The 26,229-nt window shown below is 37.2% G+C and overlaps 1 protein-coding gene across 9 annotated transcripts in view; it reads right to left on the reverse strand.

Annotated features, from left to right (window-relative positions):
• ULK4 (unc-51 like kinase 4) overlaps positions 1 to 26,229 on the reverse strand; it is a 735,134-nt gene that overhangs the window by 471,598 nt on the left and 237,307 nt on the right. For all 9 annotated transcript variants that reach the window (XR_004437258.1, XM_033212151.1, XM_033212152.1 and 6 more), the window contains 5 exons: positions 21,086 to 21,219; positions 18,836 to 18,957; positions 18,633 to 18,689; positions 8,417 to 8,468; positions 8,219 to 8,313 (listed from right to left, as the gene is read on the reverse strand). Coding sequence is in view for 8 of the 9 variants with exons in the window: in XM_033212151.1 (XP_033068042.1) it covers positions 8,219 to 8,313; positions 8,417 to 8,468; positions 18,633 to 18,689; positions 18,836 to 18,957; positions 21,086 to 21,219 (460 nt within the window). In the remaining variant the exon portion in view is untranslated. The remainder of the gene's footprint in view (positions 1 to 8,218; positions 8,314 to 8,416; positions 8,469 to 18,632; positions 18,690 to 18,835; positions 18,958 to 21,085; positions 21,220 to 26,229) is intronic.

A 26,229-nucleotide genomic window follows, 5' to 3' on the forward strand; every position in this document is an offset into this window, starting at 1 on the left:
GGAACTTGCAGATGAGGTTAAGGACCCTGAGAGGAGACAGTATCTTGGATTATTCAGGCGGGTCCAATATAACAATAAGGGTCCTTAAAGGGTGACAGGATGGTCAGAGTCAGAGAAGATGTAACAATAAAAGCAGAGGTTAGAGAGAGATTTGAAGATGTTGCTCTGATGGCTTTGAAGATGGAAGAAGGGGCCACAAGCCTAAGAATCCAGGTGGCCTCGAGAAGTTGGAAAAGTCAAGGAAGCAGACCCTTCCCTTAGAGTCTCTGGAAGGAACACAGCCATGCTGACACCTTCATTTTAGTCCTAAAATTCATTTCAAGCTTCTGACTCTCCAGAACTGTAAGATAACAAATTTGTGTTGTTTTAAACTAGTAAATTTGTGGTGATTTGTTACAGCAGCAATAGAAAACTAATACAGAATATGAATCCACACCAATAAAAGATAGGTAGAGATGCTTATTCACATCAGTTAACTTTAAATATATATACACAGTCATGCATGGCATAATGACACTTTGGTCAGCAACAGAGCACATGTATGATGACGGTCCCATAAGATTATAATGGAGCTGAAAAATTCCTATTGCTTACTGACAACGTCTTGACGATCCTGATCTTGTGTAATCCTAGACTAATTGTGTGTGTTTTTGTCTTCATTTTTAATAAAAAAGTTTAGAAAGGAAAAAAAATTTAACTAAAAATTTCAAAAATAGAAAAAAGCTTATCAAATATTTCTGTACAACAGAACAATGTGTGTTTTAAAATCAATGTTATTACAAAAGAGTCAAAAAGTTTTTAGAAGTTTATAAAGTAAAAATGTGATAGTAAGATACAGAGAATTTGATACTGAAGAAAGAAAAATACATTTTTTTTCTACAGGCATGCACCACTATGCCCAGTTAATTGTTTTTTAAATTTTTTGTAGGTATATAGTCTCACTATGCTGCCCAGGTTGGTCTTTGAACTCCTGGCCTCAAGTGGTTTGCCTGCCTCAGTCTCCCAAAGTGCTAAGATTACAGGTGAAGGTGTGAGCCTCTGTGCCCAACCAAAAAATATTTTTTAATTAATTTAGTGTAGCTTAAGTGAACAGTGTTGATAATGTCTGCAGTAGTGTATAGTAATGTCCTAGGCCTTCAGATTCACTCACCACTCACTAATGACTCACCCAAAACAACTCCAGTCCTGCAAGCTCCATTCATAGCAAGCATCCTATAAAGGTGTAACATTTGTCTTTATACGGTATTTTCACCACACCTTTTCCTGGTATACTTACCATTTGTTACAATCACCTACAATATTCAGTGCAGTAACATGCTGTACAGGTTTGTAGTCTAGGTGTGTAATGGGCTACACCACTCAGGTTGGTGTAAGTACATTCTATGATGTTTGCACAACAAAAAAAATCACCAAATAAGGCATTTTTCAGACTGCATCTCCATTTTTAAGCAAGGCATGACTGTATATACAAGTTGAGCATTCCTAATCCAAAAATCTAAAATCTGAAATGCTCTAAAATTTGAAACATTTTTTTCTCTTTTTTAGAAATGGGGTTATGGCTACATTACCCAAGCTGGCCTTGAACTCCTAGGCTCAAGTTATTCTCCCACCTCAGCCTCCCAAGTAGCTGCGACTACAGGAGCTCACCACCATGCCCAGCTTGAAACTTTTTGAGCACCAACATGACACTCAGAGGCAATGCTCATTAGAGTATTTCAGATTTTCAGATTAGGGATGTTCAACCAATAAGGATAATGCAAATATCCCAAAAATGCAAATATTTGAAAATCCCCAAAACATCCAAAATCTAAAGTACTTCTGGTCCCAAGTGTTTCAGATAAGGGATAATCAACCTGTATATAGGCTTACCTTTACCAAGTTCTAAACCTTTTTTCATATTTATGTAAATTTTTAATTCACAAATAAGACATATACATAAAGATGTACTTATCCTAAGTATACAATTCAGATAATTTTCACAACATGAACATACTCATGTAAGTAGCACCTAGATGAAGGAACAGGACCTTATGAAGCCCCCTTTGTCACCTACCAGTCACCACCCAAGGGTCATCACTATCATGACTTGGAATAGTTTTGTCTATTCTTAATTTTTTTGCTAGTGGAATCATGGTAGTTTGTATTTGTTAACTTTAGCTCAACATTAAATTTGTAAGATTTATCCATGTCATTAAGTGTAACTGAAGGTCATTTGTTTTCTCTGTGGAAGAGCATTTCATCATTTGACTATACCATAATGTACTCATCCACAGACTGTTGATGGGAATTTGGATGGTTTCCAGTTTGGAGCTATAAGCATTCTTAGCTCATTTGTATTGAATATATATTTAGAAGTAAAATTGCTGAGTCACAGTATATGCATATGTTCAGCTTTAGTAGCTACTGCCCAACAGTTTTTCAGAGTAGTTGTACCAACGTACACTCTCACCGAGTATAGTGTTTCTGGGTTCCATGTGCTCTACATCACCACCAACACTAAGTATTAACTCAAATAACTGGTTTAAAGCTAGATTATTCATTATTTATTAGCTGCCAGCCTTTCTCTGAAAAATTTACAAAAGGATAGGTTTTTCATTAAAAAGTATTAAGGCTTAGCTTACTTTCTAAAGTTAAATAGAAATACATTTTAATCAAATTATGTATATTGCAGCCAGAACTTTCTAATAAAGAAGTCATCTTTATTTTCCCTTTGCTATTAATCATATTTTCCAAAACCACCATGAGTGGGGAACAAATTCACTGTACAAAACAAATCATGTGGCTTTCTCACTGTCCTATAGGCCAGATTGATGATTTCAACTCTGAGGAGCTAAATGGTCTAAAACTCTGGGAAAAATCTGAATTAAGTGCTTGTGCTCAGCAAGAATCAAATGCATTTAGCCACTTCCATACAATATAGTATTGATCAGCAGCCTTGAACAACATGTGTGCTAACATTTCAAACAACAGTATGTTCCCTGGGGTGTTAGATCTTCATCTTCATGTATCCTAGTCATGCTCAAAAAGAGGTAATTAGAAAATTTCTCATGAGTTATAGCATTAAAAAATATTTTTATGAAGCCAGTAAGTTGCAATAATACCTCTTCTATCATAATAGATGCTGTAGTTACAATAATTAGTATGCTTGCGTTTCATGATTAGAAAATAAACTAATTTCTATTTAAATGCAAAATAGATATTTATAAAATACAGGATCTTAACAAATTAGCCATAAAGTTACTGCTCATTAGGCAAAAGAATTAATAAGCAACATCTCAGCAAGTCATATCTTATTTGATGACTTGGAATTCATTACTATGACAATGACCATGACAAACAGGTTCCTAGTTATGGTGGGTACTGTTACGTGGATTAACATTCTTACAGAAAACAATGAAAACTGCCAGATAAAATATAGACCCTAAACCCTAAGCTCTGAAAACAGGGGGAGCTTTCAGACTAGTTTCTGAATGAAAACCTGAGGCAGAGAGTTGAGACCATGAGAGCATGGAGCTGACTGCCCAGGAGGCACTCAGCAACAACACAAACACAGGTATCAGTGGGACCCCTGCACTCAGATCCTCCTAGCATACCGAGTTTTATGAGTCACCTTACACAGAAACGGACACCTGCAGAGAGGAGATTATACTCTCAAAGTAAGGAAAAACTGGATTCATTCACCAACCCCTCCACACACATTCACACTCCTGAAAACTGAGGAGGCTGCCCTGGGAAGTTATGATCTCAGACCTAAATTGTCAGGGATTTGCACACTGGGCACAAATGATGCTGATCTGAGGTACTGTCCCAACTGGCAGAGACCTTAGGTGCCTGGCAGAAGGAAACATATTATGGAGGAAGGAACATCCATACTTGATTTCAGGGAATGCCCTCTAATGGATTTCAGGAACAATGACCAACAAGGATAAACAATACTCAGGCCTCCAAGAAAACAGGAAGATTTGGGCATGAACAAGATATAACAGACACCACAGACAAAAGATGACTTTTATAGTCTTCTGATATGAAAGACTGAATAACAAACATGAATAAATAAGTCACACACTAGAAAATACAGGGAACAGGAAATTATAAAAAGCAATACAGATTTGAAAAAAAAAAAAAAAGACAAGCAGAATTTCTAGCAATGATAGACGTCTACAAATGAAAAATAACCAAAATTAGAAACTCAGCTGCTATATGTGGCAGCAGAAGGGGCATAGTAGAAGACAGGAAAAAAAAGAAATAAAATTATTCAGAATATTAACTCTAAAAAAGAAAAAGCTGGAATACACAAAAAGTAAGAATTAGAAAGTACAGTGAGAAAGTTTAATGAGTATGTGATCTGAATTGCTGAAAGAGATAGAATGAGAGAGAGAATAAGCAGAGGTAATGGCAGAAAGTTTTCCAGACTGATGAAAAAGGAAATCCACAGATTCAAGAAGCACAGAGAATCCTCAAAAGAATAAGTAAATAAAGAAATGTATATTTAGTTACATCATAGTGAATCTACAGAAAACCAAATCTACACCACCTCCCCCAAAAACGTTTTAGAAGGGCCGAAGGAACAAAAAGAGAGATTTCCTTCCGAGGAAAAACTTGAGATTAATCACCAACCTATCAATAGCAACAATTCAGAACGTAAGATAATGAAATAATATCTGTGCAGTGCTGAAAAATAATACCAAAAACAATTACCAAACTGAAATTTAATACTCAGCAAAATATCACTCAAGGAAGAATGACTTTATCAGATAGTTTGCCACCAGCACACGTAAGCTAAAGGAAACTATAAAGGGTGTACTTCAGTCAGAAATAAGTGAAGACAGAAGTGAAAACTAAGAAGAAAAGAAGCATAAAAAAGTAGTAAATACGTGATAAAGGTAAATGAACATTAACTATATTAAAGTAGTGATGATAAAGTCTGGTGGATATTTAAAAGAGAGAAACAAAACAAGACAGACTTGAAAATCCCAGACAACAACAATATATGTATCATGAGGGGACTAAGTGGAGTTAAGTAGCTAAGGTCTGTATATTACTAATAGAAAAGAAAGTTTATTTTTAAGTTTAGCTTTTAATACATTAATATGTATGATGTAAATTTTAGAGTAACCAGTAAAAGAATAGGAGGAGAATATATAAATACCAACCTTATATAGGGAAAGAACAAAATGAAAAATAAAATGTCAATAAAACAAGAGAGCAGAAGTAGGTAAGAAGAAAATGATGTATGACAGTTTGAAAGAATATAGTAGAATGAATCCAAACAGACCAACAATTACAGTGTGTAAATGGAGTACATGCTGTAGTTAGAAGTAAAAAATTGGCCAAATTAATTTTTTAATTTTTTAAATATTTATTTATTTATTTTGAGACCCAGTCTCGCTCTGTCGCCCAGGCTGGAGTGCAATGGCGTGATCTCATCTCACTGAAACCTCCGCCTCCCAGATTCAAGTGATCCTCCTGCCTCAGTCTGCAGACTAGCTGGGAGTACAGGTACATGCCACCACATCCAGCCAATTTTTGCATTTTTAGTAGAAACGGGGTTTCACTACGTTGGCCAGGCTGGTCTTGAACTCCCAGCCTCATGTGATCTGCCTGCCTTGGCCTCCCAAAGTGGTGGGATTACAGGCATGAGTCACCACGCCTGGCCTGGACAAATTAATTTAAAAATATTATATGATGTTTATATTACATAGCTCTAAAACATAAAAATAGATGTTTGAAGGAAAAGAACAAAAAAAAATAGAAGGCAAATATTAATGAAAAGAAAGTTTGCATGATTATGTTAGAATGGGACAAAGAGTAAGGCAAAAAACATTCCTAGGTATAAAGAGGGCCACTTCACAATGATACAAGGCTGACTTCATAAGATGACATAAATTGAAATTTGCATACACCTAATAACATGGCCTCAAAACACATAAAACAAAAATTGTCAGAACTACCAGAAGAAATAAATTCATAATAGTTATAGGAGATTTATACACATCTCTTTCAGTAATTTATAGAAAAAGCAGGCCAAATTTAGTAAGTTTTTTTTTTGTTTTTTTTTTTTTGAGACAGATTCTCACTTTGTCACCAGCCTGGAGTGCAGTGGCGCGATCTCGGCTCACTGGAACCTCCACCTCCCAGGTTCAAGCGATTCTCCTGCCTCAGCCTCCCGAGTAGCTGGGACTATAGGCATGCACCACCATGCCCAGCTAATTTTTGTATTTTCAGGAGAGATGGGGTTTCACCATGTTGGCCAGGATGGTCTTGACCTCCTGACCTCAAGTGATCTGCCCGCCTCAGCCTCCCAAAATACTGGGATTATAGGTGTAAGCCACCACACCCAGCCAAGGATAAGATTTGAATAACTAATAAAATTACTTGATGATCATATATTGAATACTGCACAGAACAGCTGCAAAATATGTATTTTTTTCAAACATACAGAGTATCTATAAAAAAAAAACCTCATAATGGGCTATAAACCAAGACTTGATGAATTTCAACATATCAAAGTCACCCAGACTACATTCTCTAACTTCAAAGCAGTTAAACTAGAAATCAGTATACAAAGATAAATATAATGTATCCATATGACATTTAAATACATATATATTAATAACCCATGAGTCAATAAAGAAGAATATAAAATATTTTAACTAAAAGATTAAAATTATATATACCAAAACTTGTGGGATGATGCTAAAGCAGTAATTAAACATAATCTGAAATGCATAAATTAGAAAAGAAATATGAAAAATTAACAAGCTAAATATTTACCCCAAAAAGTTAGAAAAAGAATACAAAATAGACCCAAAGAAAAAGGAAATAAGAATAATTACAACAATCAAAGAACAAAGAAACAGAAGCAATTAGCAAAATGAAACAATGGCATTCTAAACCATGTTTTACAAATTCAAATTTCTAAATCTGTCTATAATAAAAACCCAAAGTAGAACTAAGCTAATTCCAAGATGTTAGAAGCCACAGAATACAGTATTTAAGTGAAGGATTTAATGCACACACACACACACACACACGTTAACTGTGTTTGAAGGGTGCGGGCAGAGGGTGGAGAAATATGCGAGGAAACAAACTGAAGAATTCAGTTCTACAATGGTATTTATGTGACCATGAAGGTGTCAAAATTAACTTTTTCTTTACTTCACAATATCTTTTTTAAGTACAGTTTTGATTTCTAAATTCATTACTTTTATTCATCATCATTACAGGAAATTCACAACTCATGATTGACTACTATCTAAAATTTTGCCTACAGGGTTACTTGTTGGAAATGTGAAAAATATTTTCACATCAAACTCTTTGCTGGGTTATGCTTCGGATGCCCACATAATCTGTTATCTGAAAGCAGTCACTATTGCTTGGGTCAAATGCTAAATGGGACAGAACACTGGAAACAGGCATGAGCTGGGGTATAAGAAACACATCCTCCCTATACCAAATCACCAGTGCTTCAGTGAGAGGGGCAGGGGTAGGAGATGCGAAAGTTAAGGAGGGAAGGATGGAACCACGTGCCTGTTCCACAGCAGCTTCTAGGGAAAGCCACTGCCGGGTAAAACCTGATACTGCTCCTTGTACCCATAAGCTAGTTGTCTTCCTAACTGGCTCCTCTTCTGGGGGCCTTTCTGCAGAAAGAAAGGGAGGGAGGATTTCCTCCTCCTAAAGTCAACATGCAGCTCACCTAAGGATCCTTCAAAGGCACAGTTTCTCAAATGGGAGCAATTTTGCCACCCAGAGGACATATGTCAATGTGTAGAAACAATTTTTGTTGTCATAACTGAAGGGAGATGGAGTGGGGCTACCAGCACCTCCTGAGTAGAGGCCAGGGTTTCTGCTAAAGATCCCAGAATGCACAGGACAGCCACATAACAAAGAATTGTCCCTCCCAAAATGCCTTTAGTGCCAAGGTTGAGAAACCTTGCTCTGAAGGTTTGTACTACCAGTTAAAACAAATAATCAGGCAAGAAGTAAGCTGAAGGATAGCTGTGGACCAAGAAGGAAAGAGAATAATAAAGAAAAATGCCAAGAAAGTCAACAAAGGGAAGGGATTTCCTATGTTCATCCTGCCAAGGTAGGGGGGTTCTGAATGGTTATTTCATGTGAGGAACACATATGAGCCAAGCACTGTAAACGAGGTCTCTTTACATACAGAATTACCAAGTAAATTTAAAAGGAGCTTTTTTCAAAAGCTGCCAGAACTGACCGTGCAGCAATAGTCTTTCAGTAAAATAGGATACTGTATTATTGCTTCAAAAGCTGACAACGTGATCTTGATAAATTCTTCTGATGCTGTCAGTCCTAGAAATACAGTTAATTATTATAGGTGTTTACTTACATGTTCTAAATCACAATATTAAAGTACCTCAAACAAAGACATAAAAATGTTCCATGGTCTACTCACCTATGGCTCCATCTATGTTCGTTTCTCCTGAGTCTATAGATGTAATATGACTCTGAAAAAAATAAAATTTTTACTAAATAGTTTCAAAGTAACTCTGAAATAAAATATAGGCAGTTTACATTTTGCCCAAAACTGTATCTATTGTTCTTAATAACTCAGACAGTATTAAATACTCTACACATATTATAAATACTATTATAGTTATAAAAGTATATTAAATAATATACATAAATTATAAACTATACTCTTTTGTGTGTGTGTGTGACAGCGTTTTACTCTTGTTGCCCAGGCTGGAGAGCAATGGTGCAATCTTGGCTCACCAAAACCTCTGCCTTCCGGGTTCAAGCAATTCTCCTGTCTCAGCCTCCCGAGTAGCTGGGATTACAGGCATGAGCCACCACACCTGCCTAATTTTGTATTTTTAGTAGAGACGGGGTTTCTCCAAGTTGGTCAGGCTGGTCTCAAACTCCCGACCTCAGGTGATTCGCCTGCCTTGGCCTCCCAAAGAATCATTTTTAAATATACAAATCACGATCAATGAGATTTAATGTTGGATTAAAGTCAATGTTAATATAAGCACTTGCAAAAGTGAAAATAATATAACTGATACATAACTATGTCCAATAATACGCCACAATTACTCGCTCGCCATATCAGAAGTGAGTTAGAATGGCACCCAACCAGGGAAAACAGTCATCTCAAAGGAAGGTCAATCAAGCCTTAGCTACCCTGAGTACAAACTTTGTCAAGACAGCAGTTTCGCTCTCAGGGCCTGTCTTCAAATTTCACCACTGTTTTGAGTTCCTCCTAGATACCTTTTATTCCAATCCCCTTATCTGTGCTCCATGCCCCATGCTAGTGCCTCCTTTGCAGGATGACTCCCATTGCTGTTTGAGAGGAAGGCCTTAGTAGCTCGGCTGTGAGCTCTCTGAGGCCTCAGTTCCCTGGATGAATGAGCTTCCCAGTCTCTGGCTGAATGCTCTGGACAGAAAAGGTACTCCATGACAATGAAACAATCACTGCCATGCTAGGCAGAGCACCCATGTTACTGACTGCAAGAACACTGCAACAGAGTTCTTGCCCCTAGGAAACAAAATAATATGTACATATTATTTTATATGTGGTAACAAATAGCAAATAAAATATAAGATGACTTTGAAACTAAAAAGCAATGAAATATAAACAATTAGCCCACAGTAGAAATTGGTCTACTATGCTCAAGTGGTATGTGTTAAAAATATCTAATATAGGCCAGGTGCAGTGGCTCACGCCTGTAATCCCAGCACTTTGGGAGGCCAAAGCAGGCAGATTACTTGAGGTCAGGAGTTCGAGACCAGCCTGGTCAACATGGTGAAACCCCATCTCAACTAAAAATACAAAAATTAGCCGGGCATGGTGGCACATGCCTGTAATCCCAGCTACTTGGGACGTTGAGGCAGTAGAATTGCTTGAGCCTGGAAGGCGGAGGTTGCAGTGAGCCAAGATCATGCCACCGCACTCCAGCCAGGCCAATAGAGTAAGACTCTGTCTCCCAAAAAAAAAAAAACTAATATAATAGAATCTATGTAACATATACAAAAGAACATGGGTATACATTTTGCATTACAAAGAAAATGCTTAAACTCACTACTCAAGTTAAGAACTAAGACATTCCCAATTGGTTGCATAAGCTCTCCATCCCATCTGCCTACCTCACTTCCAGAGGTAATCACTATCATGTATTTATCATTTTCTTGGATTTCTTAAAATAGTTTTAACACATATACACGTGTCCCTAAATAGTATATTGTTTATTTTTGAGTCTTACTGAAATTATACCAAACTATATATCGTTCATACAAACAGGATAGTAGCCATTAAAATGTTAGAAAACGTAAGACCTGAAACTGCAAAACAACTAGAGAGAAATAAAGGGGTAAACCTCCATGACATTGGTCCGGGCAATAACTTTTTTAGATCGAATCCAAAAACACAAGCAACAAAAGCAAAAACAGACAAATAGGATTACATCAACATAAAAAGCTTCCGCACAGTCAAGGAAACAACAGAGTGAAGAGACAACTTACGGAATGGGAAAAAATATTTGTAAACCACGTATCTATAAGGGGTGAATATCCAAAATATATAAGGAACTCAACTCAACAGTAAGAAAGCAGATAACCCAATGTTTTCAAATGGTCAGGCTAAGTGAAGTAGCTCACACCTGTAACCCCAGCACTGTGAGAGGCCAAGGCAGGAGGATAATCTGAGGCCAGGAGTTTGAGACCAGCTTGGGCAACATAGCAAGACTGTCTCTACAGAAAAATAAAAAATTAGCCAGGCGTGGTGGCATGAACCTGTAGGCTTAGCTACTCGGAGACTGAGGTGGAGGATCACTTGAGCCCAGGAGATCAAGGATGCAGTGGGCTATGATGGTATCCCTGCACTCCAGCCTGGGTGACAAAGCAAGACCTTGTCTCAAAAAAAAAAAAAAAAAAAAAAGTCAAAGGACTGAATAGACATTACTCAAAAGAAAATATACAAATGATCAATAGGTACATGGAAAAAATGATCAATATCACTAACCAGGGAAAGGAAAATTGAAACTATAATGAGATATTACTTCACATCTATAAGAATGGCTATTATCAAAAAGATAAAAGATAACAAGGATTGGTGAGGATGTATAGAAAAGGGAACTCTTGCACACTGTTGATGGGAATATAAACTAGTACAGCCATTATGAAAAATAGTATGAAGATTCTTCAAAAAATTTAAAAATATAAGTACCACATGATTAAAAAATCCAACTACTGAAATAAATACACATATATACATATATTTCCAAAGGAAATAAAATCAGTATGTTGAAGAAATATCTGCACTCCCATGTTCACCGCAGCTTTCTTCACAATAGCCAAGATACAGAATCAACTCAACTGTCCATCAACAGATGAATGGATTTTTAAAATGTGGCAAATATACACAATGGGATTTGTTTTAAAAAGGAAATCCTGTCATTTGCAGCAGCATGGATAAACCTAGAGGACACTATGTTAAGTGAAAAGAGCCAGGCACAGAAAGACAAACATCATGTGGTCTCACTTACAGGTGGGAATTTAAAAAGTTGAACTCAGAAGTAGAGAAGAGATGGTGGTTACCAGGGACTGGGGGTAGGGGGAAGACATTGGTCAAAGGATACAAAATTTTGATTATATAGAAGGAATAAGGTATCGAGATCTAATGTACATGGTGAGTATCGTTAATAAAAATGTAGTCTTGAAAATTGGTAATAGTAGATTTCAGGTTTTCTCACCACAAAAACAAGTATGTGAGGTAATAGATATTTTATTAGCTCAATTTAGCCATTTCACAATGTATACATATTTCAAAACAATCTGCTGTACACAATAAATGTATACAATTCTTATTCATCAATTTAAAATTAAACTTTAAAATGTTTTTAAAAAGAATGTTTTAAAGTTATGGGAAAATACTTAAATGCAACTTAAGTTTTCTAAAGGATTTAGAATATGAATCTATGGATACAGAAGGTGTCAACCATATGTATTTGTATATGTCACATATATGTTATAGAAACATAAATAATTGTTTCTACAATACAAATGCATCTATATGAATGGAAAACCTAAGAAAACAACAATATGTTAACAATGGTTGTCTCCTAGTGTAGAGTTAGAGATAATTTTATTTTCTTCAAATTTCACTACACTTGTCTACATTTTGTTTAATAAGCATGAATTATAATTTAAATAAATAAGCATAAATTACCTTTAAAATAAGAAAAACACCTTAAAGACATTTATTGTCTAGGTTATAAAGAAATCAGAAAGCCTAAAAAATGCAAGCCCTTTAAAAAGTGAAACAGAGGATATCTTCAATTCTTTTTTTGGTCTACAAATAAACAAAATGGACTTTAAATTGGAGTTTTGTTTTTTTTTTTTTTTGGAGACAGAGTCTTGCTCTGTCACTAGGCTGGAGTGCAGTGGCACGATCTCGGCTCACTGCAACCCCTGCCTCCCAGGTTCAAGCGATTCGTCTGCCTCAGCCTTCCGAGAAGCTGGGACTATAGGCATGTGCCACCACGCCCAGCTAATTTTTGTATTTTTAATAGAGATGGGGTTTCACCCACTTTTGTATTTTTAGTAGAGATGAGTTTTCACCATGTTGGCCAGGATGGTCTCAATCTCATGACTGAGCCCGCCTCGGCCTCTCAAAGTGCAGGGGTTACAGGCATGAGCCACCATGCCCAGCCAAGTTAATTTTTAAAAGCAGCTATGTATGCTTTTCATGATAATTTTGTTAAAATCATTTCACATAATTCCAAAATGGGCACATAAATTTTATCGAATAAAATATAAATTTGATGTTGAATAAAAAACTCAGAGAGAGACCTTTTGACTTAAACAAATCTATGTAAATATCTATGGATTACTAAGTAAAGAAAGAAGACACAGAGCAGAGTATGTAACAACAATCCCTTCTGTGCAATTCTCTTAAAAATACACACAGGCCGGGCGTGGTGGCTCAAGCCTGTAATCCCAGCACTTTGGGAGGCCGAGACGGGCGGATCACGAGGTCAGGAGATTGAGACCATCCTGGCTAACACGGTGAAACCCCGTCTCTACTAAAAAACACAAAAAGCTAGCCGGGCGAGGTGGCGGGCACCTGTAGTCCCAGCTACTCGGGAGGCTGAGGCAGGACAATGGCGTAAACCAGGGAGGCGGAGCTTGCAGTGAGCTGAGATCCGGCCACTGCACTCCAGCCCGGGCGACAGAGCAAGACTCCGTCTCAAAAAAAAAAAAAAAATACACACATAATACACAAATGCTAGTGATGTGAACAATAATTTTTGAGGAAGAGATCACAGGAAAGGACAAGCATTGTTTCCTTTGGGAACCTGGGGAGGCATGCTTCACTGCCTTTTCTGCCTTTCTCTTCCCTTACGACTTTCTAACCACTTGCATGTACTGTCTTTTTCTTGTGTGTGTGTGTATATATGTGTGTATATATATGAATGTGTGTATATATATATGAATGTATATCTAAATAAAGCTTGTCTAAATGCTGAAATTGTTTATTAAGTAATTATTTAATATGAAGAATTATGGGCTTCTTTTAACTTATTTCCTACCTTATACCTCCCCTATTTAATTTTTTTAAATTCCTACTAAATATTTCATTCATTTACCAATTTCAATATCCTTTGATATATTTCTTCCTTCTCATTCTCAGTATAATAGGGAGTAACGAGGTGAGAGTGAGAACGGAGTAGGAGGCATTGGAGATTCAAAGAGAAGGGAAGATATAAATAGTCATCAGCTGATGTGAATTTTAAGCGAGACCTGTTATTTGCACTGTTTCCCCTCTACCTGCCCCCCCCCACCCAGCCATATTTAGCCATTCAAAGCAGGGCTAGGGTAGGTAGAAACTTAAATTTAACTAGCATTAAGAGTTGCCAGAGAGCCGGACATGGTGGCTCACACCTGTAATCCCAGCATTTTGGGAGGTGAGGCAGGCAGATCACTTGAGGTCAGGAGCTCAAGACCAGCCTGGCCAACAGGGCGAAACCCCATCTCTATAAAAAATACAAAAATCAGCCGTGAGTGGTGGCACATGCCTGTAATCCCAGCTACTTGGGAGGCTGAGGATTGAGAATTGCTGGAACCCACGAAACAGAGGTTGCAGTCAGCCAAGATCACTCCACTGCACCAGCCTGGGAGACAGCGGTAGACTCTGTCTCAAAAAAAAAAAAAAAAAAAAAGATTGTGACTAATGCTGGACCAGGCACTCTAGGTGGAATAAAGAGAAAGTGAAAAAGCAGATCCCTGGCAGGGCAGGATGGTGAGCAGAAAGCAGGTAGGAACAATTAAATCTCAAAGAACCTGAAGGGCTGTGGGAGTTGGGGAGGAGAGGCAATGAGCTGAAAATCAGGGGTGGTGGACCAACAAGGGGATGCTGACAGTAAGGTCAAGTGTTTGACCATGGGAGCAGGCAGCTGATGGGAAGACAGACAAGCTCTTGAGAAGAGAAGCAGCCAGGGAGCTGCAAGGCTGAGGCACTGGAAGGATCCTCCAGAGGGATATCAAATTCCCCACCAATAATGCAGGAGCGGCAAGGAGAGGCTCATGGTGAGCCAAGTGCTAAAGGAATGCTGAGGAACAAGAGCCAATGACCCAGAAATCTGCAGATGACCACAACACAGGGGGTGACACAATATCTTCTCATGGTGCAAACCTCAAAAGATGGGAGTTTCAGCAAGGGAGCAAAAAAGACCACCTATCCTGAGCTTGGTCCGCTGGCTAGAGGGTGTAGAGCAGTGTGTGCCAGTGCTCTCAGTATCATTCAGTGATCCCCAACAGGGACTGCAAAAAAGCTCTTACAGCAAACTGGGATACAAATTCATGATATGTTAAAAAAAAAAAAAAAGACAAGAATATCTAGGCGGCAACAAATAAGTAAATATATACTATCATATTTTCAAAAATACCAGAGTGCACTAGCTCTGGCTTTTCTGCAGCTGAAACCAATATCTATCAATAAATCAGCATTCCTTTACATAAAAATCTACAGAGGGAAGGAAGTATAATCTTTCATAGTTATTTTTTGTGGAAAATTATAACCACCACAAGCCATCATACTTTTATAAACTAATGAGGCCAGAACTTAAACACAACAAAGTCTGCTTCCTCTGCTCATTGATCAAATGCATTTTCAAAAGGACATAAGAAATACAGTGAATGTTAGGTTAATACACATCATAAGCTCTTGAAAATATTTCCTTAATCTACTACTTCCTGTTTCCCAGCCCAATTCAATGGAGGCCCAAAAGAAGCATGGTATTCACCACAGAACTTCCCCAGAGACTAGACTGCTGAAACCTGGAGAGGGAGCTGAGTAAGATGACAAGCTGCTTCTGCCAATAAGAAGTGAAAATAGCAATTATCAGCTGGGTGGTTCTCTTTTTCCAGGAGTCTTTCAAAGCTTGATAATAGTTTAAAATTACTCTACTGAATTGTTTCCAAATGCTAGTCTCTTTAAAATGTAAGACGACCAAAACTTCATTTTCCATGGGGAAAAAAATGTACAAAAAAGTAATTCTTGGATTTATGCCTCCATATATAAGAAGTATCCTGAATTTTTGTACCAAAAAAAAAAGTCTGTAGGTCAAATATGCAAACCATGCCCTAGTGTCATTATAATACTGAAGTCAATGGGAAGCACAGTTCCAATACCCCCTTCTCCAGTCTGCTCCTTAAGAACCCTTCTAATGCATAGAGATCACACCAACCCTGGCTGCTACCTCCACACCCACCCCAAGGCAGGCCAGCAGCTCGTGAAGAGCTGCTTCAAGGGAAGCCAAGAAGTTCTTGGTTTGCTGCCACTGCATACAGCTTCTAAAAGTGGACTAAGCTTGAATACCCCAATTAAGTCATATCTTTAAAATATAGAAGGACAATATCCCTGTCATAAGACAATAGCTACTCCATGAGATACATTTTGAGAAATACTGAAAATAGTATTTATCTCCAGATGTACCAGTAAGTCTTTCAAAACACAATGCTGGGAGAGGCGGCTCATGTCTATAATCCCAGTACTTTGGGAGGCCAAGGTCGGTGGATCACTTGAGTCTAGGAGTTCAACACCAGCTCAGGCAAGATGGTGAAACCTCATCTCTTCAAAAAATTTTTAAAAATTAACCAGGCATGGTGGCACACACCTGTAGTTCCAGCTACATCTGAGGCTGAGGAGGGAGGATTGCTTGAGCCTGGGAGGCAGAGGTTGCAGTGAGCCTGATTGTGCCACTGCACTCAGCCTGAGACAGAGAAAGACCCTGTCTCAAAAAAAGAAAAAAAGTGAAAAAACAAACAAACAAAAATTCCACAATGCTAAGTATGTAAATATGAATGGACTACTTCCCTATGTCACCAAAACCAAATAAGCACTATGCTCTGGACAATTTCACATAATCGTTCTGTGGACTGGGCTACAGAACGTTCATAACTGTGCATCCCCACCACTACCATGAAAAAAAATAAAATAATAAAATAAAAAAGCTCTCTCAAATAGTTTAGAAAGGCTTTGCCTAAAAAAAAATTTAAAATTATTTTAAGGCAGAAAACTCAAAGGGTTTTAATACGCTAATTTGCAATTTAAATTTCTAAGGGTCTATAGAATGTTGGATGAGTAGACTAGACCTTATAGCATCAGTAAGGCACTGTAACTCAAGTAACATTTTTGCTATCTTCTGGAAAAATTATGAATTAATTCACAGAAGCAACATTAATTCTCAACAGTTCACAATAACGTGCACAAAAACTGTATGGATAACTAAATCCAGGTCCTGAATTTTAGTCAGTAATTCTCTCCCTTTACTAGTATTTCATCAGTGCCATCAACACTGAGTATACAAAAGGTGACCACACAGTTAAGGCCAACCAACGAACACAGTAAGAAAAATAATTCAAGAATTCTGCGACGGGCCATGATTCAAACTAGGAAAATAGACTGAAGAGAGGCAAAAGACCTTCATTTTATTTCCCTAAACTTCCTCTAATTGGGTGAGACTATCAAGAAAAAAACTGCTAAAATTTTTTTAATACCTTCATGATCTCTAAACCAGCCAAGTTATTTTCCATTTCCTAAAAGTGCCCGTATTGAAAAGACCCAACAGAACACCCATAGAAGTCTTTATGGACACACTCAGTGTGGCCTCCTCCCTTGTCTCCGAACACAGAATTACAAGCAGGAGATGAGCTCTCCCCAATATACATAGAATTTCCGAAAGTCCATAAAGACTTTTCTGTTGGAAAATATTGGTAGTTCCTTAAAAACCTAAAGCATACTCGGTTAATGTAGGCAGAAGAAAATACTACACATGAAAAAAAAAAAGAGAGAGAGGGAGAAAGAACAAAGACAACTATACCTACCCCAAACAAACACTGTGCCAAAATAATCCAAGGTGGGTTACCATGACAAAATTACTAATTTCAGGCATCAATGTGCCAGTGCAATGGAATTGTAAATAAAAAAATAGTCATGCTAAAATGATGCCTATGTTACACTTAAAAACAGGTAAAAAGATGGTGGTAAATAAAAATTCCCATAATTTGCAAATTCATAAATGTGGTAACAAAATTATACACTTTCTGGAATTCAAGATTCAAAGTACTTAAATGATAAAAATTTGAAATTGAGCTCAAAAGGACCTTTACTGCATTGCTTCCTAAGAAATCAGCAACCGCCACTCAACATTTATACTTACAAACATCATACTTCACCCTATAATGAACTTTCTAGAAAACCATGTTCTCACTTGTATGTGGCACTCTTTTTTAAAATAAAATTCCAAACTAACAATAAAATTGAGATGCTGACCTCATTTTAACTAGTTACCTCTATGGCATTTTGAAAATCTCTGTTCAGCTTACTATTAATATCAAAGTAAGACTGGAGAAGCTCTGTGACAAATGTTTTAGCTTTCCCTCTGTATGACTACTCATTTTATCAACCATATATACTGTAACTACTACTGGCAAGGGAAAAAGATAACATAATTCACGAGCTAAACAAAAAGACAATTTTTGTGAGCAAAAACAGAAGTGAATGATAATACAATGATTTTTCATTTCTACTTGTATCCTCAAAATTAAAGAAAAAGCTAAACTGAGCTTAACATAGAGAAATACCACCATAAGAAGAGACACTGTAGGGGCTGGGGCAGAAGAATCGCTTGAACCCAGGAGGCGGAGGTTGCAGTGAGCCAAGATTGCACCACTGCACTCCAGCCTGGGCAACAGACTGAGGCTCTGTCTCAAAAACAAAACAAAACAAAAAAAAAGAGACACTGCACATGATTGGACAATATAAGCTGAAGTAGAGAGTGATGATAATATATTCCCAGCATTCCATTTTCACCAGTTTTATTATATTTTTTTCATGACGTTTAATACCAAAATCTATGAAAGTGTTTCTGTGGGCATATTTACCCTATTTGGGCTGTCTCTGAACAAACTACATTATCAGGAGAGAATGTGTTTTCTCCAAATGTCAAATTTTATTACAGTCAACAGATAAAAATATTAAAAGGTCACTTCCCTAGAGACAAATAAATACCAATAGGATTTTTAAATTACCTCATTCTGACACCAAATTCCACAAACAGTAGAGGCAGCCACAATTTTATTAGAAACAAGGAAAATTTAGTGTTACTCACAAGAATAGTTCCATAGCTGAAAAGAAACTCTTCTGTCACAACTTGAGGTCGAAATACCTGTGTGATGAGAGTTTCTACAGATTAAATTCTGGAAGCTATGTACAATTTTAGTTCAATTTAAATTTTGAGTTGAGGATTCTCAGCTCCAGTTTACAAAGAAAAGAGGCACATTTATATCCTTTTCCTCCTCAATACGATAGTACCTGTGAAGTTACGAGGTGAAGCACTATAGGCATCAGGGGGAGACACATCTTCAGCTGTTTCACTTGAACTGTTGATGGGTGTTTACGTCCAGAAACATTAGCCAAGGCATTAAGAATGTCACCTGCGAAGCACAGCATGGAGCATATGTGGAGGTTAAAAACCACAAAACTTAGGAGCCACTGGTCATTGCTTGAAAACCCATAGGACTTCTAAGATAATTAATCTTCAAATAAAATAAGCAGATATACTTATTCATAAGTACTGAAATTACAGCAGACACTTATGGCCTCTGGGGACAGAATGTGATATTCTGCAAAGACACTATAAATAAACTCAACATCTCATTTGGAAATGAAAAATAAAATTTAATAAATTAGAATAATAGTTTTAGAATTTTTTTTTTTTTTGTATTTTTGAAATCTTAATCATGAGCATGCGTTACTTTTGCAACCAATAAAAAATATTCAAAATAATAAGTGGGCCAAGCACGGTGGCTCATGCCTGTAATCCCAGCACTTTGGGAGGCCGAGGTGGGTGGATCACAAGGTCAGGAGACCGAGACCATCCTGGCCAACATGGTGAAACCCATCTATACTAAAAATACAAAAATTAGCTGGGCGTGGTGGTACATGCCTGTAGTCCCAGCTACTTGGGAGGCTGAGGCAGGAGAATCACTTGAACCCGGGAGGCGGAGGTTGCAGTGAACTGAGATGGCGCCACTGCACTCCAGCCTGGTGACAGAGCTAGACTCCATCTCAAAAAAATAAATTGATTAATTAATTAATTAATTAATTAATAATGTGAACGAATTACAGAACACAATTTACAACTTTTAAAAAAGAGAATAGGTTGGAGGTAAAAAGAGGTCAATTCCCAAAACTTCTCATTGGATGATAAATCTAACAATAAATAAAACTTGCTTTGTGGACATCAGAATCTTATCGTCATATCCTAAAACAGGATAAGTCTGGTAATAAAGAATTTAGCTACCAACTGACCAAATTAAAGCCTTCAGGTTGGAGGTAAAAAAGCTTACAATCTGAAATAAATTTTGAGAGGCTCTATTTTCAGTCATCAACAGGCAAAAATAATCTCCTAAAGTATCAGTAAGGGGCAAAAAGTTGCTGTCAGTCAGCCTTGAAGATATTTTCATTACTCTGATTTAATATTCTGAATTCCTGAATCTAAGTACCCTCTACTATAATAGCTTGGATCAAATTTAACATTCTAAACATTTCTGGTTTATAGCTACATCTGCTGGAAAAGCATGGAATGGGATTTAAGCTACATGTACATACTCCCTAGGTTATTTTAATTTCTGCAAATACCAATGAAATAAGGTATTTCTTTAGCTGTAATAAACATCCTTTGCAGTCATTATTAGATGTTTTATCTTAAGATAAATTTTTCAAACCAAAGAAAGTTTCAAACTTTAAACGAATATCAAAATTATTTAACATTACATTTTAATATTTAAAATTAAAATCCATGCATTTTTATTCTCACTTATTGTGGGAGTTAAAAAATGATTATATGGCAGTAGAAAATGAAAAGATAAATAATACAGGCTGAGAAGGGTGAGTGGGTGTGGAGGGATGAGGAAGAAAAGTGGGTGAAAGGGTATGAACATACAGTAAAATAGAAGAAATAAATTCAATGTTTGATAGCAGAGCAAGGTGACTATAGTTAACAAAAATGTATTGTAGGTGGGTGACCAACACCCTAAATACCCTGGCTTGATCACTATGCATTTTATACATACAACAAAATTTCTCATCTACCCAATAAATTTGTACAAATAAAAGAAAATCTTGTTTTAGCAAGGGAAAAAAATAAAATCTAAGAATTTTTGAAGTTTTTTTTAACAATAAATAAATTCGTGCTCTAATTTCAAGAGACAATTCTTTTCTTCTGATTTAGGCAAAAAAGAAAAGTTACCCCCAAATACTAGCATAAGTCCAATTTTAAGGAATTAAACCACTTTTCTTTTGTATATTTTCTAAAATCGCCAGTTTACCTCAGATCACACCTTAATGTGACATTGTCTCATCATGCCTCATCATGTCATTGATGCAAAATAATTACAAAAACAGAAGCAAATTTAAATCTTGAAACTACATATTCGTGAAAAATTGTCTTTGCATTTGCCTTCAAGAACAGACAAGTAAGAATAAAAAAGAACTCATGCTAAAAGCCAAGTCTTAGAAAGGTAAGCAGGAACAGGGCCTGAGGACGAGACTCCAATTTACCCAGGATTCGTGGCAGCTCCTGCACGATGTGACGGATGAGAAGATCCAGACATTTGGACAGGTATTCATTGCCACTTTGCTGCTCCTTGCCTGGAGTGGTCTTTCTGCTGTCTCTCTCGATGTACATCACCAGTCTACATACAGGAAAGTGCAAAGATTACCTCTCATGATAAAACACTTGATAGCATCGGTCCGAAAATGCCGCCAAGGCAAGTGTTTCCAGAGGGCACCCTCCCAATCACATTGACGTTTAGATTTGTAGCAACTTGTCGGGCACAATTTTTGCCTCAGAAAACTCAAAACATTTATGGAGAAAGAAAACAAAGCAACTTCAAATCTCTCTGCTAATGTCCTGATTTCATTTGCCTTGGCCAACGGAAACAAACAATATTCACCAGGTGATAAATGAAAGACAAAGAGATGTCTGGACAGAAGAGGGCTCTTTATGTCTCAAAGGTTCAAAGTAAAGCCACAAGTTAACTGCACATTTGTTTATCATTAGTATTCAATTTGCTTGGGACCCTAGATAATTCATATGAATTTCAATTCTCTCAGTAAATTGTGTACAGAAATCCAAAGAAAATGTTTCATTTTAACACTGGGTTATACAGATGACAGACAATATCTAAATATCTGACTTTTACATGTCTCATTATCTACTAGTTTTATGATATCTGCCTTTAAAGCTAACTTATTTCTTCTTTCAAACTACTGGCATTCTTTAAACATTCATTTCTGAACCAACCACTTCAACCCAGAACCAGGGAGTCTACTGGACCATCACCTTAGACATTTAAGGTGTTACTACAAACTTTTAGGTCCTCTCCACATTTTCTCTCCTTTGCTAGACCTGCTGGTCATTTTCTCAAGTTCCCATTCCCCACAACCCCCTACAGCGCAGCAAGTCCACTGATTTCACCATGCAAAAGGCCCTGTAAGACAATCTCCCTGGTTACCATCATCCATCTATCCATTTCTGTTATTCTCACCCATCAACCCAACTTTTACTTCTCAGGAAGAACTTCCAACCAATCTCCATTGTAAATTGGAGCTTTATATATAATACACACATATACATAAGATGTATTGAAATCTTGATACTCAGCATTTATGTGGCTCTCTCAATAGATTTATTCACGCATTTGTGTTTCCATGTATTACTATTTGGACCTCATCATGGGAGGATGAACCCAAATCAGGAAGTTAGCCTTGATTCTGTATCAGCCAGTTAGCATCTTCTGTTCTAGTCACCAATTACATGGCTACAGCCATAATTACTGTTCAATCTACTTGTTCCTCAGTCGCCTTCAATCCAGCTTTCTACGTCATCACTATCTCTAAGGTCACATGACATCAAATCCAATGGGCCTTCATCTGCCTTCACCTATACAAGTCAACAGCATTCAACACTGTTGCCACTCCTGCTGTTCCTCTACCATAACATCATCCTTTATTAGCTTTCTTCTCCAGTTTCTCTGGTTGTTCCTTCTCTGTCTTTTGCTGGTTCATGCTCTTAAATGCTGAAGTCTGTCAAGACTGAGTTCTAGGCCCACAACTATCCTCTTTCTACCTGTTTAACCCAGGCTATCTCATTCCTACCAATGATTTAAATTACCACTTATCTATACAGATATCTTCCAATTACATATCTGCAGCCCAAACCCGATCTCTAAGTTACATACCAATATATTCAACTGCTGACTTGACATCTGATTTTATCTGTCTTAAAGGGACTTCAAACTCTATATATCCAAAATAAAAATCGTCATCTCACCAAACCTGGTTGTCTTCTGGAGCACAATATCCCACTGTATAGTATCACTCTCTACCTTATTAAACAAACCAGAAAACTAGGAGAGTCATCCTTAACACCTCCTTTTCTCTCACTTCCCATATTAAGTCAATCATTGAATATTCTTCCAACTCTTTCACTTTTCCACTCCAAACCAACAGCAAGCTACCATACTTCCTTCTCCTGGACTATTACAATAGACTTCTAGCTAACTAGTCCATCTGCTTCTACTCTGCCACTCTAATCCTTGCACACTCTACATCTAAACTAATCTTGTCTATCAGGTCACTCCCCTATTTAAAATCCTTCCATGGCATCTCATTGCTCTTCACATAGGAGTTCTGAAAACTCCCTATCATGACCTTCATGGCCTGACCCTCAATTACCTCTCCAGTTTCGTCTTGCTTTCTCTCCCTCCTGTCACACTGGGTTCTCTGTCTCTTAAATACAGTACCTCCCCATGCAACAAGCTACTGCCTCTGCCTAGATGGCTCTTCTCTTCCCCCTTTGCCAATAAATTCATATGCATGTTTCATAACTCACTGTAATCTCCAATGACTTCCTTAAATTAAAGCCCCCTATGGTACTGTCTCATAGCATGGAAGGATTACCCAAACTGCAATTTTATAGTATATTTTTAATTATTTGATAATGTTTGTCATCCCAGTAAACTTAAAAATACCTAAGGGCAAGGACTATATCTGATTCTTCTCACCACACCCTTCCACTTCTGTGCACAGTTCTTAACTCTAATTTAGTGTTCAATACATATTAGCTGAATAGGTAAAGATTGCTGTTGAAACTGCCATAAAGTTCTATCTAGTTCTCCACAGCAATTCCTTCTCATTATTCCCAAGGCCCAGTTCTTAATTCTGCTATTTAATGTGTGTTTGCTTAAAATTTATACCGCATATAAAAAGTTAAAAAAATAAAAAACTTCCACCTAGAAAAAAATACCAGAAGCAAAAAGACCAACTGGAGAAAAATGTTTCCATTTCATATCACAAAATGTTAATATTATATGTGTACACACACACATATGCCCCCAGATAATAATTAGAAAAAGACTAACAAAAGAAGAGGAACAAATGAACAAGGACTAGGAAAAGGCAGTACACACAGAAGAAAATATAAATGGTTCAAGAAGAAGACATTCCATTTCACTCCTAATAAATATACATAAAATGACATCTATTTTTACGTCATGGGGCCAAAACTCAGAAAATCTGACAAGACTGCCATCAAGACTCTGAAGATACTGATACTCCAGTACCTTGCTGCTGGAAATGTAATCGAGTATAAATCCCAGACAGAGTGAGCTGCCAATAATTTGAAAATTAATAATCTAGTAATTTCATCTCTAGGAACAAAGTATTCTATAGATGTACACATATGACATGACACATACACAGTTTGCTATTTATAACGTCAAAATTTGGGGTGGGAAGTATTTAGCAAAAGGGGACTGGTTAAATAAAATATGGCACATAATTAGAATGCAGCTGTCAAAAAGAAGCAGCTCTTTATACACTATATGAAAAAGCTACAACATACGTTTTTAAGAAAATAAGCAAAGTTCAAAATAGGGAACTTTTGCTTATAAAGGGAGGGAAATAATCCATATTCATATTTGCTTAGGTTTTTTAAAAATCCAGAGCGATAAATAAGCTAATAAGGATGCTTAATTTTGCATGGTGGTAATCTAGGGTAATGAAGCATAGATGAGAAATTTTTCGCTTTGATTTTTTTTTTTTTTTTGGTTTTTGAACCATGAGTATGCATTACCTACTCAAAGTTTTTAATGTATGTGTGTGTGTGTGTATATACGTATATATACATGTGATATTGTTGTCCCACAGAGTCTTTTTACAACATGTTTTAGGAGATACAATGTTCAATTTCCCAGGATGCCCTACCAAATAATAAATGATGAGTGCAACGCAAACAGACAGCCCAATTTGTAAGATTTATGCTTTCTCACAGTGTCAAGTGTCAGGCTGACCTTACAAAAGAAGTAAACCAACAGTACTCCAGCAGTACCCCAAAACTTAATTGTGGTTTGTGTCCATTATGATTCCTAGATTCTTTCCTTCAGCAGGGTCAAATCTTTTACCTTGACAATATTGAAACAGAGATGTCAACCAAATCTGGAAGCAATTCTCACCTGTTGTACTTTCTGACAGTGTGATCTTGTACAAATTAAACTCTTACAAACTTCAGTTTTCTAATTTAAAAAATGGGATAATGCCTGCCTTACGACTGCTGTGAGGATGTAAATGAATTGGTAAAGACTCAAGAAACAGTAGCTACTATTATCTACACCACCAAACCTGGGATACTGCTTTCTTGAGTACACAAATCTTAAGAGAAAATCCCCAGAGAAGACTAACACTCTGCTTTCCACCCCACTCCCTGAATCACGAATCACCATGCTCAAAAGTCCTGCCCCACTTCCCCTGCATTTTGAAGAACTGCCTCAACTTATTAAAATGAAAGAGAGGCCAGGCATGGTGGCTCATGCCTGTAATCCCAGCACTTTGGGAGGCCACGGCGGGCGGATCACCTGAGGTCGGGAGTTCGAGACCAGGCTGACCAACATGGAGAAACCCCGTCTCTACTAAAAAAAATACAAAAATTAGCTGGGTGTGGTGGTGCATGCCTGTAATCCCAGTTACTCAGGAGGCTGAAGCAGGAGAATCTCTAGAACCTGGGAGGCAGAGGTTGCAGTGAGCCGAGATCACGCCATTGCACCCAACCCTGAGCAATAAGAGTGAAACTCCATCTCAAAATATAAATAAAATAAAATAAAATAGAGCCTGACATCTCTTCAGAGATGAGACAGAATTTGATGCCATTACAATGGTTCTACTCCTTTTGATATAGGAAGAATAGAAACATTTTCTTTAAGGAAATAGTTTTGTCTTCATTAAACATGCAGAATATATAACCATTTATTTACCCATCATCCTACTAAAAGACATGACGGGTGCTTTCAGCTTTTCTTCTCAAAAAGCAATGCTTGAGAAACACTGTTGCATCTGTCTCCTGGTACACATGTGCAAGAGTTGCTAGGGTACATATATAGGAATGGAAACTCAAATATGCAACTTCAGGACACTGCCAAACTGGTTTCCAAAGTAGCTGTCCCAATTTATTCCCCCAGTAGCGTATGTGTTCCCTCTAAGTTACAACCTCACCAATACCTACTGGTATCAGATTTAATTTCTACTCATCTATTTACGGAGTCTAAAGTGGTACCTTTAGTCTTAATTTGAATTTTCATAACTATTAATGACATTGAGAATTTCTGAGGAAAATAAGGAAATATGAACAGTAAGTGCCTGCAAATGGC

This window comes from Trachypithecus francoisi, unplaced genomic scaffold (assembly GCF_009764315.1).
Source record: "Trachypithecus francoisi isolate TF-2019V2 unplaced genomic scaffold, Tfra_2.0 Lachesis_group0, whole genome shotgun sequence".
In the NCBI taxonomy this organism is placed as follows: Eukaryota; Metazoa; Chordata; class Mammalia; order Primates; family Cercopithecidae; genus Trachypithecus; species Trachypithecus francoisi.